This window comes from Mauremys reevesii, linkage group 5 (genome assembly GCF_016161935.1).
Source record: "Mauremys reevesii isolate NIE-2019 linkage group 5, ASM1616193v1, whole genome shotgun sequence".
NCBI lineage: Eukaryota > Metazoa > Chordata > Testudines > Geoemydidae > Mauremys > Mauremys reevesii.
This window is the reverse complement of record NC_052627.1, coordinates 6,016,280-6,028,333: the sequence shown is the minus strand read 5'-3', so window position 1 is coordinate 6,028,333 and position 12,054 is coordinate 6,016,280. Positions and strand designations below refer to the sequence as shown.

The window sequence follows — 12,054 nt, the reverse complement described above, 5'->3', positions numbered from 1 at the left end:
TCCAGCATTTATAATGGTGTGAAATATATAAAAAAGTGTTCTTAATTTATAAAGGGGGGTCGCACTCAAGGGCTTGCTATGTGAAAGGGGTCACCAGTACAAAAGTTTGAGAACCACTGTGCATTGGCAAAGTAAAGCGTATCATAGCACAAGATGTCATGGTTTGTAGGTGCACAGATGTGCAGAGGGGACCTTAAACATAAATGTGTGTTTTGTTTTAATGTCTCTGTGTGTATTATATACATATAAATAATGGCAAATCCTGCATTACTGCAACATTAAGACTGCAAAATTAAACACATAAAAATCAGGAGATAAAAAAATGTTCCTTATTGCAAAGTTAACTCATTCACATTGCACATACTGCTCTATAAGATTCACTGGATCTATAGTCAAGGTAACAGGACAAATTGCACTATCATTCTGATCCTGCAAAGACCGTGAGTAATAATGGTAATACCTAGTGCTTTTCAGCAGTAGATCTCAAAGCTCTTTACATCCCCATTTTACAGATGGAGAAACTGAAGCACATAGCGAGGGAGTGACTTACCCAACGTCTCCCAGCAGGCTCGTGGTAGAGCCAGGAACGGAAGCCCAGTCCAGTGAGCTATCCACTAATAACTAGGACAACTAGCAGTGCCTAAAGTTAAGCTGGCTTGTAAGTCTTTGCAGAATCAGGGCCACAGCTTGCAACTGGTCATCACTTTATGACAAATGTCCCCTTTCATCTGAAGTTTTCCATGATTGATCACAGCCACCAGGTGGATTTGGGGGAAAGTTTGAAGAAAACTCTGTCCTTATTTCTGAGTTACCTGAGGAGGGTAAAATATAACTGTTCCACTTTAAAAGAGAACTCTAAAGATTGGGGGTTGTATACGGAAACTCCAGGTTAGCTGAACTCCCAAGGCACAATTTGGCATATTCTCTGTGCAGGCTCCTACTAAAGTCCATGGATACTCTACATGAGGAGATTTACAGGGATGTGTCCCAAAAAATTGAAACTTCACCTGTGGCAAATCGTCCATGACAAATAGGTGCTGTGAGAGTTGGACAAAAATATTTTAAAATTAAGAAATGATAGAATCATAGAAGTGTAGGACTGGAAAGGACCTCAAGAGGTCACCTTGGCCAGTCCCCTGCACTCAAGGCAGGGCTAAGTATTATCTAGACCGTCCCTGACAGGTGTTAGTCTAACCTGCTCTGAAAAATCTCCCCATAACAAAGATTCTACAACATCCATATGCAATTTGTTCCAGTGATTAACTACCCTGACAGAAGTTTTTCCTAATGTCCAACCTAAACCTCCCTTGCTGCAATTTAAGCCGATTGCTTCTTGTCCTATCCTCAGAAGTTAACAAGAACAATGTTTCTCCCTCCTCTTTGTAACAACCTTTTATGTACTTGAAAACTGTTTTCAGGTCCCCTCTCAGTCTTCTCTTCTCCAGACTAAACAAACCCATTTTTTGTCATGTTTTCTAGACCTTTTATAATTGTTGTCGCCCTCCTCTGGGCTCTCTCCAATTTTTCCACATTTTCCTGAAATATGGACCCCGGAACTGGACACAGAACTCCAACTGAGGCCTAATCAGCACGGAGTAGAGCGGAAGAATTACTCCCCGTGTCTTGTTTACAACATTCCTGCTAATACATCCCAGAATGATGTTTGCTTTTTTTTGCAACAGTGTTGCACTGCTGACTCATATTTAGCTTGTGATCCTTATTAAGGAATAATGCCAGTGGGTGTAGCCCCTCCCCCAGAGCGTGGCTTCAGCCCTCCTTCTTTTTCTCTTCTGGGTATTTGCTCTTACCAATACTTGGAGCAGCTCGATTTAAGCAGGCACATTTCACAGAGGGAGTTGTTTCTGAATTGCCCACTGCACTAGACAGCTGCACTCCATCTCAGGGCACACCATCTCACCTGTGCCATCTGCTTTGGCCAGTTGCCAGGCACGGAGCTGGGTTTGGAGGAGTCTGGGAGATTTAGGAGGTGGGGGTGTGGCTTAGTTATAAACATTTGGTAATTATTAGTTAACCGTAACCCTTTCTTTCCTCAGCTCCCATCTTCCTGTTCTCAGTAAATCCCCAATCCCTTATACTGGGGTTAAGTTTATTTACTTGTATGGTCCTGGGGACTGGACTATACACTGCGTGCCAGCTTGCAGCATCAGCATTGACTTTCTCAAGGGAGCTCACCCCTGGGTATCTGGCTTAGTGAGAATCCCCTGTGTGGAGGCACCGGGTGCCAGAAAGGAACACAAGTCCCGAACCTTGAGAGGAGAGAGGAGAAGCTGCTCCAAGTACTGGCAAAAGCAAATGTCCAGAAGAGAAAAAGGGGGTGGGCTTAAGCCACACCAAGGGGGACAGGCTACCCCCACACGGCATTATTCCTTAATGAGGATAAGCCGCATGTGACATTCAGTTGTTTTTGAGTGACCAATATGCACAGAAGCTTTACCTTTCTTTTCTAAAGTAAAAATACGTGTGCACAGGTGGAACGGTGCAGCCAAAGCAGGGACTGCTCCACAGGGAAGAGGGGCTAAAATGGGACCCAGTTGCAGCCACCTCTCTCCCAAATCCCACCCCCAACCCAGATTTCTGTAAAGTAGACTCCTCCCCTGCACTCTGGGGGCACCAGGAACCAGGTGGTGCTTCCCTGCCACCTCTCCATCTCATTATTCATGGTGCTGGTGTAAGGTAATAATTGGAGATATACCAATCTCCTAGAACTGGAAGGGACCTTGAAAGGTCATTGAGTCCAGCCCCCTGCCTTCACTAGCAGGACCAATTTTTGCCCCAGATCACTAAGTGGCCTCCTCAAGGATTGAAGTCACAACCCTAGGTTTAGCAGGCCAATGCTCAAACCACTGAGCTATCCTTCCCCTCCCCGCTACCTCTACCTCTACCTCGTGTTTCTCTTGTCTATGTATATCATAAGCTGTTCAGGGAAGGGACAATCACCTACCCTGAGTTTATGCAGCACCTCGCACAATGGGGTGCAAGTCTTGGCTGGCCCTTAGGTACTATAGTAATAAACATGATTAATAAATAATAACAATACTACTAATAATATATACAAAAAACTGCCTTCCCCATTTGGATAACTCAAAAAATGGCTGAAATAATTTTCTCCAATCTTTCCCCCAATTTTCTAGTGAGTTTCTGCCCCAACCATTCTTGAAAGTTGTAAGCAATGGAAAGCGGAATTATAATGTTATCCTGTAGCCTTAACTAGAGAATTTGCTGCCCCAAAGGCTAGAGTGATCAGATACACAGACACAAGAACAGCACCAGACATTCAGTCAAACAACTTGACAGATTTATAAAAACACTAGAAATACCTGGACATAGGCCCTGCAAGAGCGCTCCCTTTTCTGAAGCTGAATCCATAAAGACAGCAGATTAAAGACGGAATAGAAAAAACAAGTTAGTGACAGAAGAAAACAAGGGAAAAAATAAAGAAAACATCTACACAAAAGCTATCATTTCTCTGTTGATAAGTTTCGAGGAGAACATGCAAGCTAAGCAGCAGTGGAATGCTGTAAGTACTGGCTCTAGAAACAGTTGGTTAGTTCTTTTCAGGAAAGCACAGACTGGAAACTGCCACAGCAGCTGTTAGTTATGGCAGCAGACCTCCAGGCAAACTGTAACTATTCTGTAAGCTAAATTTACCTTGCAAATTTGAAATCATACATTGCACATCATGTCAGACAATGTCAGAGATTTCGAGCCTTATTCTTATTTGCACAAGACTCCTTTACATTGCTCTGGCAGTGTAAAGGTCCGTTAAAGAGGTGTCAATTACAGTTAAATGAGAATCAGGCTGAATATTTCAGGCTATTTTATCTTTGGCCTTGCCTACACAGTGCTGGGTGTTGTGAGTTAACCGGGCCATGAAGCTGCTGCTGGCACACACTAAAATCTCCCTAGTGTATGCTAACATAGTTAAAATTTTAACAAAAGAAAACGATGCCCCACTATCACCCCAGTTCATTTCAATTCATCTTACATCAACTTGTATTAAAAAAAAATAAGAACCCAGTTTTCTGGCCAAGTACTGAGCGAAGTCCTTTCTGTGGACTTACACATTTCTCCTACAGATTAACCGAATATTTGATGGCTGTTGCTTGCTTTCTTTTGCTCTCTCTGACTAAACAGAACAAAACACAAAGTCTTTGCTAATTACTTTTTCTTTTCTTTTCGGTGCATTATCCTTGATCAGCAAAGGGGATAATGGAGCAGTGACTCTACTGCCTATTGTTTGCCTAATACTACTTCCAGCTTTAAGCCAGGCATTCTTAAATGAACACAGAGCAGTTGCTCCTCTAAAGAATTAGGTGGGGAATGAGAGCAAGTAAATTACTGAGCCTGTCATTTGGCTCACTGACTCGTTTCACTGATTTGCAGGACTCCACACACTCCAGAATTTTAATGTGCAGCACAATTGATTTGTACTAGTTGACTATGGAAACCCGAGGGGGGAAAACTGCTAGAGGGGACCACAGGAAGGAAAGGCAGAGTGAGAAACACTGTTATGTTCTTTCCCTCCTCTCGCTACAACCACATTTTCATAGAAATGGAGAAATGTCAGAAGGTGAAGTAGACAAGCATTAAAAACATATGTTTTGCAAAGCAAAGGTGACTGGATGCTGTATGTAGCTAAGCAATATTCAAAGTAGCCAGCAAATTAGAATCATGTAACCAGTTAGTATGTGACAGTAATTGCCAGTTTTACCCAATGTCAGATATCAACATAATTTCATATCTAAAAGCTTTGCAATAGGTCTGCAATACACATTGTTATATCCCTGTATCAGTTAATGCCCACACTGTTATAGGAGAGCGTGAAGCAATATTAATTAATAGCATCAAGTTAACCCAGCCAACAGCACATGCAAAGCACAGGATGCACAGGACTCTAACTCCTAGAGTTGTTTTTATGTTTAAATATAACAATCCAAAAGATCCTTTGTGCTTAAAACAGCATAAACCAACAATAATAACTTTGCTTTTCATAGAATTATTTGGGTTTGCATCCCAAAATACAGTAAGCACAGAAAATATCTGGTGTATCTGTGATTCCCCATCCCATCCCCCTCCATCTCCCCACCCACACTCAATCTAACCTTGGAACCAAGTTCTGCTTGTAGTTACACAGATGTCTCTGCCATTAAAGCCAATGGTGTCACTCGAAGCAGAATTTGGTACTTTGTTTTAAGAATACAGTCTACATAACTGTGAACGTCAATCTGAGGGATCTATTCTTTGTCTTAAGGGCCAATGCAAGGTCTATATCAGGGTTTCTCAAACTGGGGTCGCCGCTTGTGTAGGGAAAGCCCCTGGCGGGCTGCGCCGGTGTGTTTACCTGCCCCGTCCACAGGTCCGGCCGATTGTGGCTCCCACTGGCCGCGGATCACTGCTCCAGGCCAATGGGAGCTGCTGGAAGCGGTTTGGGCCGAGGGACGTGCTGGCCGCTGCTTCCAGCGGCTCCCATTGGCCCAGAGCAGTGATCCACGGCCAGTGGGAGCCGCGATTTGCTGGACCTGCAGACGGGGCAGGTAAACACACTGGCCCGGCCCGCCAGGGGCTTTCCCTACACAAGAGGCGACCTCTGTTTGAGAAACTCTGGTCTATATGAACCACCACTTTAATTTCATATAGGGCCTATTTTGTGGGCTAAACTGATATTTAAGTGATGCGTAAGCCCTGGGCTGACATTTTACACAGGAGTAGATTTCACCTTAAAGGAGCAAATGTATTTGTATAAACTCCACAGCTAAGAATTCAACTATCAACCCTTCCCGATTTTAACATTTAAATTGCCATCTACACCCAGCTCCCAAGATAACAATATTTTCCATCTAGACATCACAGGAACTACACAGTAATCATATGATTCAAAAGGTAGCCCTGGAAAAAGTTATACATAAAAAGAACTGTCTAATGTTAAGTTACCTTGCCAGGTTGTGCTATTTTAAATAAAAGTGTTTTACTAATTCACATTCACTTTGCCATTTCAAATACCTTTCCCCTCCTCCCATCAATGTAAATTCATTGGCTAGGATTTTTATAAACCAGGATCCCTCATTTTGTGGTTTAGAGTGCGAGGGTCATTTCACAAGTGGATTCAGCAATAGACTCACTGGGCAAAATTCCACTACCAGTCACATAGGTGTAAATCCAGAGTATTTCCAATTGCCTCAACAGAGTTTCTCTCGAGTTGCACTCATGCATGGTAGCTGGGAACAAAATCAGCCTCCTGGAGTTTATACTGCTAAGCATTTGAGTACAGACATTTTCCAACAGCACACTTGGCATTAACAACTGTTCCACAACTCGACAGACTAAAAATACATCTCAAATGAAAACGGCCATGTGCTCCCATCTACTTAGAAAGAATCACATCCCAACACTGGCAATAGTGAGGCCTTCTAACAGCTCTCTGGAGAAAGCACAACTGTTGCTTACCCTCCTCACCGCTCCCAAGGCCTTCGCTTCTTACCTTGTTTAAACTGCGCGCAGCACTGTCTTTCCCACCTGGAGTCAGGTTTCGGAGCTGCACATCCAGCAAGCCCACCAGTTGGTCCATGGCTCGGACTGAATATGTGATGTCTCCAGCATTCAAGTGATTTTTCGTCTGCTCCGCAAGCTCTCTGGCAACGTTGGCAGCTGTCTCCCCGGACTTCAGCTAGGAGTTGAAGGACAGGAGAAAATGGAAAAATGTTTCACTGTTCCTGGCTAAGTGGTAAAAAGCGTAGAAGGAAAAGGATCCTATTTTCTCCTTTTAGATGCATGCATAAGGATCATTGTACCATCAGCCTGGATCTTTGCTGTGAATGTAAATATCTTCAATTACCCCTAAATTTTAATCTGACTCAGTTTGCAAGTATGCTGACCTATATTACTCATTGTCTTGTGAAAGACAGCTGTGTGTCAGAGTGAGCAAAGCAGAAGAATTAAAAGGTGATGCAAATGATTAACAATTTTATGCATTTTTTTCCTGCAGCAATGCAACAACTTTGTATTTTATTTTAAGCATTCTGCAGTCCCTCCTACACACACAAAGTTAAGACAGCAAACTGTTTTGCAAAATGAAGGTTCAAGCAGGAAACACACCACAAGAGATTTCATGATTTAAAATCAGTGGAGCTGAATCTGATTAAACACACACTGCTTTCCTGCCAGTGTGACTACATTGACTTCAGTGGAGTAACTTCCCAATTTCCACCAGTGTAGTGAGATCAGAATCAGGCCCTATAACTGCATGGTACTGGAATCTGTGGGCACGGTATTCCTTTGTACTGTAAATTTGCCAGCAATTATTGTAACAAAAATAAAGATGTGGAGGTGGGAAAGTAGGTGCAGCTGCCTTAAATGGAATTACACAATGGAATTCCTGTTTTCTTCAGCCATACCGTAACATCTCAATACCTACCCTAGCACAATCAACGTGTAAATATGCATGGGCTTATCATCAAACTAACAGTATCTCTCAAACCCAGCAGATTACTTGATGATGAAGAAAGAAGTTACATTTCAGCTACTGGTCTCCACAGCAAAACTGACTTCTCATAAAAAGGAACAAAATGAGACTGCTAGAGCCCACATTAACTAGGAAACAAACAGCAATTTTCATAACTTTGATTTAATAAGTAGAAGTGTATTCAGCCATTCAAGGCACTGCTGAAAAGAAGAGCTGTTTAATACATTGCTGCAATTTGGGAGCCATATTAAACAGTGGGAGTGCTTCACCTCAATCACTTTATTGTTTAATCTTAAAGCTTGAATTTAATGGCTTACTGCATCTTCTGACAGGCAGCATGAAAACACCCAAAGTCAATGGGGAAAGAGTGTCAACTTCAAACAAGGAACCAAGCTTTCCTGTGCCGCCACAGAGGAGCCTCCAGTAGGGACCGGCAAATAGGCTATTTGGATTATACTGGAGTTTAGAGATTTTAATATCTGCATCATTAACAGACTCCTGAATCTCAATATCACCTAAACCAAACCTGAACCTGGCATTACCCTGGCACATCTGTTTCCTTTTTGGGCTTTCATCCTTACCTTGAGCTGTTTTACCTTGCTGGCTTTGTACTAGAGCTGAAGGGAAATTGTACAGAAGCGGGTATAACCGAAGTTACAAATTCCCTCCAGGGTGAAAAGGCCACTATCAAATTATCGTCCAATAGATAAAATCAGGTATTCCTCTTGTTCACCCATTTTGGGTGCCTATTTAAATGCTGGATTGTAGAAACATAGAAATAGCAGGTAGAGCTTGTCTCCATGTAAATCAATTAACTGTCTTATAAATGAATAACTACCATCAATTTAACAGCAACGACTGTCTGATTTAATGAAACCAGAGTGAAGATGCTCATATACTCATCTTCAGAGAATTGAAGAGAGATATAAGGTGTTGTTCTTTCCATTATAGCAATGACAATTTATATTCAAGGATTAAATTATTTTAACCTTACTGTTCATGCATCTCATACCACCGAGACCAGATTCTACTTTTAAAAGGTGCCTGCCACTCTCTGCTCTGATGAGCAGTCAAAGAGCTCTGCATTCTAGTATGGTGGCTGACCTCCTGTCCTCTTCAGATACTGCCAGAATGGCAACAGCTATTCCACACATTCCTCCCTTTTGTTCTAAAACAATTCATTTTAAACTTTTTTCTTTCATTTCCTCTAATTCCTAAAATAGCCGGTGACCTTCAATGAGTCACTGGGGCTTATAAAATTATTCTTCTGCCGTGTGTGTGTGTGTGTGTGTGTGTGTGTGTGTGTGTGTGTGTGTGTGTGTGTGTGTGTGTGTGTGTGTGTGTGTGTGTGTGTGTGTGTGTGTGTGTGTGTGTGTGTGTGTGTGTGTGTGTGTGTGTGTGGTTCCTGGTAGATGGTTTCAGAAATAACACTGCTTCCTGCATTTGTGTTGGTACGTCCATCATATTGTTAATGAGTGAGCCCAGTAGTTCTAGGCCTCATGTGTTTGTATCCTTCCAGGTGCCACAGGTCATTGTGTTTAAAAGAGGTCTCCAGGTTGTAATGAAGATGAGTCCGCCAAATCCAAGAGTCCTCTTCCTTTGCAGTCAGCACTTGGTTTTATTCAGTTTCAGTGCATTGTCCCTGGCAACCTACGGTGTTTTATACAGGCCTGTCATTGGGTTCTTGTTCTGTGTTGTCCCAAACGATAAAAGCATCTATGCGGCCCAGGAACTGCTGCACCGTTCTATAGAATATAACAGAGGCTAAACAAACACCAAAATAGAGGCGTTGGAAATGGTGCCTGTCAAAAGACATTAAAATGCCGTCAAGAACTCTCTTGAGTTAGGAACATTTGCCAAAACTAATCCGATACATCCAGAAGGGTGAAGACTTTGACACCTACCATTTCCCCCCAGATTTCATGTCTGGCTGGCATGTGATAGAGCTCCTGCCTCACGCTGGCATATTCAGTCCCAAAAGTTTTCTCCAACCACTGCCAGCAGAATGCACCCAGGTTCCTCCACTGTAAGTTGCTCCTCACAGCCACAGGAATGATGCTGGCTGCACAGACTTAAGGCCACTTGCCATGTTACTGTTAACATCCCTAAATCCTTTAAGCATTTTTCCACTTAAGTTATAATGTTCTGAGTCAAGTCCTGTTATACAATAAACATCAGTCCCAATGGCTAGCCTGATTCCAGGCCCAAGATATGTGTTCCATCCCTTGTAACAATTTCAGCGTTTACTTCTCTGTTTGTCATATATCAGAGTGATATGGCATCTTCCCGCTGCAGAAACAGGGCAATGTGTGTTCTCAGGATATTTGCTTATTTCATGAATTGGCATCTCAGTCAGAATGTGTCACAGTCACACCGGTAACACCTTGATTTCAGTACCTGCGTCCACTTTATATGCAATTTCCATCCCCTGGGCTTTAAGGGTAATAGGCCAGTCTTTGCCAATTGTGATTGCTATATGGAATCGCTGTACAGCATTTCACCACTGAGGTTATCAATGTATTCCTTCAAAGCATTTACCTTTTCCTTTTGCCTGCATGGGTTTGCAAATTGGTTGCACTCACAAATGCTGCACTTTTGGCCAGATGCTAGGCAGTCTGTATGTGCATATTCACTTCTCCAGTTCCTACACAGATATCAGCCTGCCTTCTGGTTTTGTGCTCTTCCTTGTGCTGACTGCGACCCGTGGGTTTTCTTCTCATGTCCATCCTTTGTGCCCCTCTGAGCGATACCCTCATGTTGCTTCCTTGACTTTCCTCGTCATGGAAAGCTTAAGACTGCAGTTTGGCTTGTTCCATTGCTTCGCAGATTCGTATGGCTGTTTTTAGGGTTAGCTCACCGTCTCTCAGCAAACTTCCTTCCCCAAAGCTCACTGCCATCCTGTTTCTAATGGGGAAATATGTCAGAGGGGCCAAAAATAAATATCACACAAACGTCTCTTGAGCTTCCAGGCTATAAAACACTTCTCAACCACATCTTTGCTGTTATCGTTCTCATGCGGAAGAGGAGTCTTTTATGACTTACTTTCTTCCAGAGCACACAATAATCTTCAAGCGGTGCGAGGACTCTATCAAAATTAGAACCACACACAGGTAAGAACTTGAAACTATTACAACTACATAAGGGCTCTGCACCAGATGAAGTTAACATTAGGGTCACTTTCCTGGCATGACTCGGGTCTCCATTCACAAGGGTTAGATATAGTCAAAACCTGTCTTTAAAATGCTTCAGTGAATCCACCTCTGTTTACAACTGTAATCAGCAACTACATTATCTAATGATTACTTCACATATATCTAACAGCAGGGAAACCAGGGCTTGCACTTAGGTGCAGCCTGAAGCTATCTATTATGCTGAGCAGTCACAAAGTCCAGTTTCTACAGAAGAGGATCATCTATTGACCACTACTGCCATCTCCCACCGCCTTGCACAATAACAATCAGAACAAACAAATAACTTAGCAAGACAAACACCGTTGATCAGAGGTGTCAAACACCTAGCCTGTTTGATACACGCATGTGTCCTACATGAGCTTTCATTTCAAATATGTTTCTAGCCCTCATGACCGTGAAGTTAACCTTCCAAAATAGAACCAAGGATTGTCTTCTTGGGTACCTCTACACAGCAAAGCAAAACCCACGGTACCGAGTCTCAGAGCCTAGGCCAACTGACTCGGACTTGCAGGGCTTAGACTGTGGGGATAAAAATCACGGCGTAGACATTCCCACTTTGGGCTGGAGGCCGGGCTCTGAGGCCCTTCCCCCTTGCTGGATTTGAGAGCCTGGGCTCCAGCCTGTGTGGAAACGTCTACACTGCTGATTTTAGTCTCATGAGCCCGAGTCAATCGACCCAGGCCCTGAGACTCAATCCCGCGGGTTTTTCTTTGCAGTGTAGACATATCCCTTGAGTCTGCAGATAGTCAAGCAATAGCTGAGGGAATGCTGACACCCCCACTCCTTGTTCATATAACTGGAGTGTGTGTTGACTCTAAAACCTAATGACAACACTCTCCATGGTTATCATTAACCATTTAATCGCCAATCATTTTATCAGCTGGCCAGGGGAACAGGCTGAGTGAGAAGCCCATGCAGGTGGGTACTGGGAGCAGTTGCAGGGAAGGAGATGCAGAGGGAGGAAAATTAAGAGAGACAAACAAAGAGATGAGGGGTGGACAGAGAGAGAAAGGAGGATGGAGAAAGGAGAGAGAGAAAGGGCAGAAATAGCTGTGGTCTTAAGGTGAGAATAGACATAACTCCTAATAATGAAGATGATAGTAAAGGTTTAGCCGGGATTTTCCAAACTAGGAACCTAAAGTTGAACTTGGAAATCTTCACTTAGGCTCCTAAGTCAGTAACAACATTCACAAAGTACTGAACATCCCACCACACCCACCGACTTTATTCAGAGCCACTGGCTGCTCAGCACTTTGGCCAAGATGCCTGAACATGGACTTAAGAGCCAACTTCAGACTCCTCCATGGCTTTATTTACCACACTAAGGGATTTTCAAAAGTAGCTAAGGGATTAAAAGTTAGTATGACATGGGCTCCGCCATCA

The 12,054-nt window shown here is 43.1% G+C and overlaps 1 protein-coding gene across 13 annotated transcripts in view; it reads right to left on the bottom strand.

Moving 5' to 3' along the window:
* The window catches only part of ADGRL3 (adhesion G protein-coupled receptor L3), an 842,781-nt gene that overhangs the window by 174,354 nt on the left and 656,373 nt on the right, over positions 1-12,054 (bottom strand). For 10 of the 13 annotated variants that reach the window (XM_039540335.1, XM_039540336.1, XM_039540325.1 and 7 more), the window contains 2 exons: positions 6,500-6,685; positions 3,339-3,377 (listed from right to left, as the gene is read on the bottom strand). In XM_039540335.1, coding sequence (XP_039396269.1) covers positions 3,339-3,377; positions 6,500-6,685 — 225 coding nt within the window. The remainder of the gene's footprint in view (positions 1-3,338; positions 3,378-6,499; positions 6,686-12,054) is intronic. The other 3 variants (XM_039540329.1, XM_039540330.1, XM_039540331.1) reach the window with 1 other exon arrangement.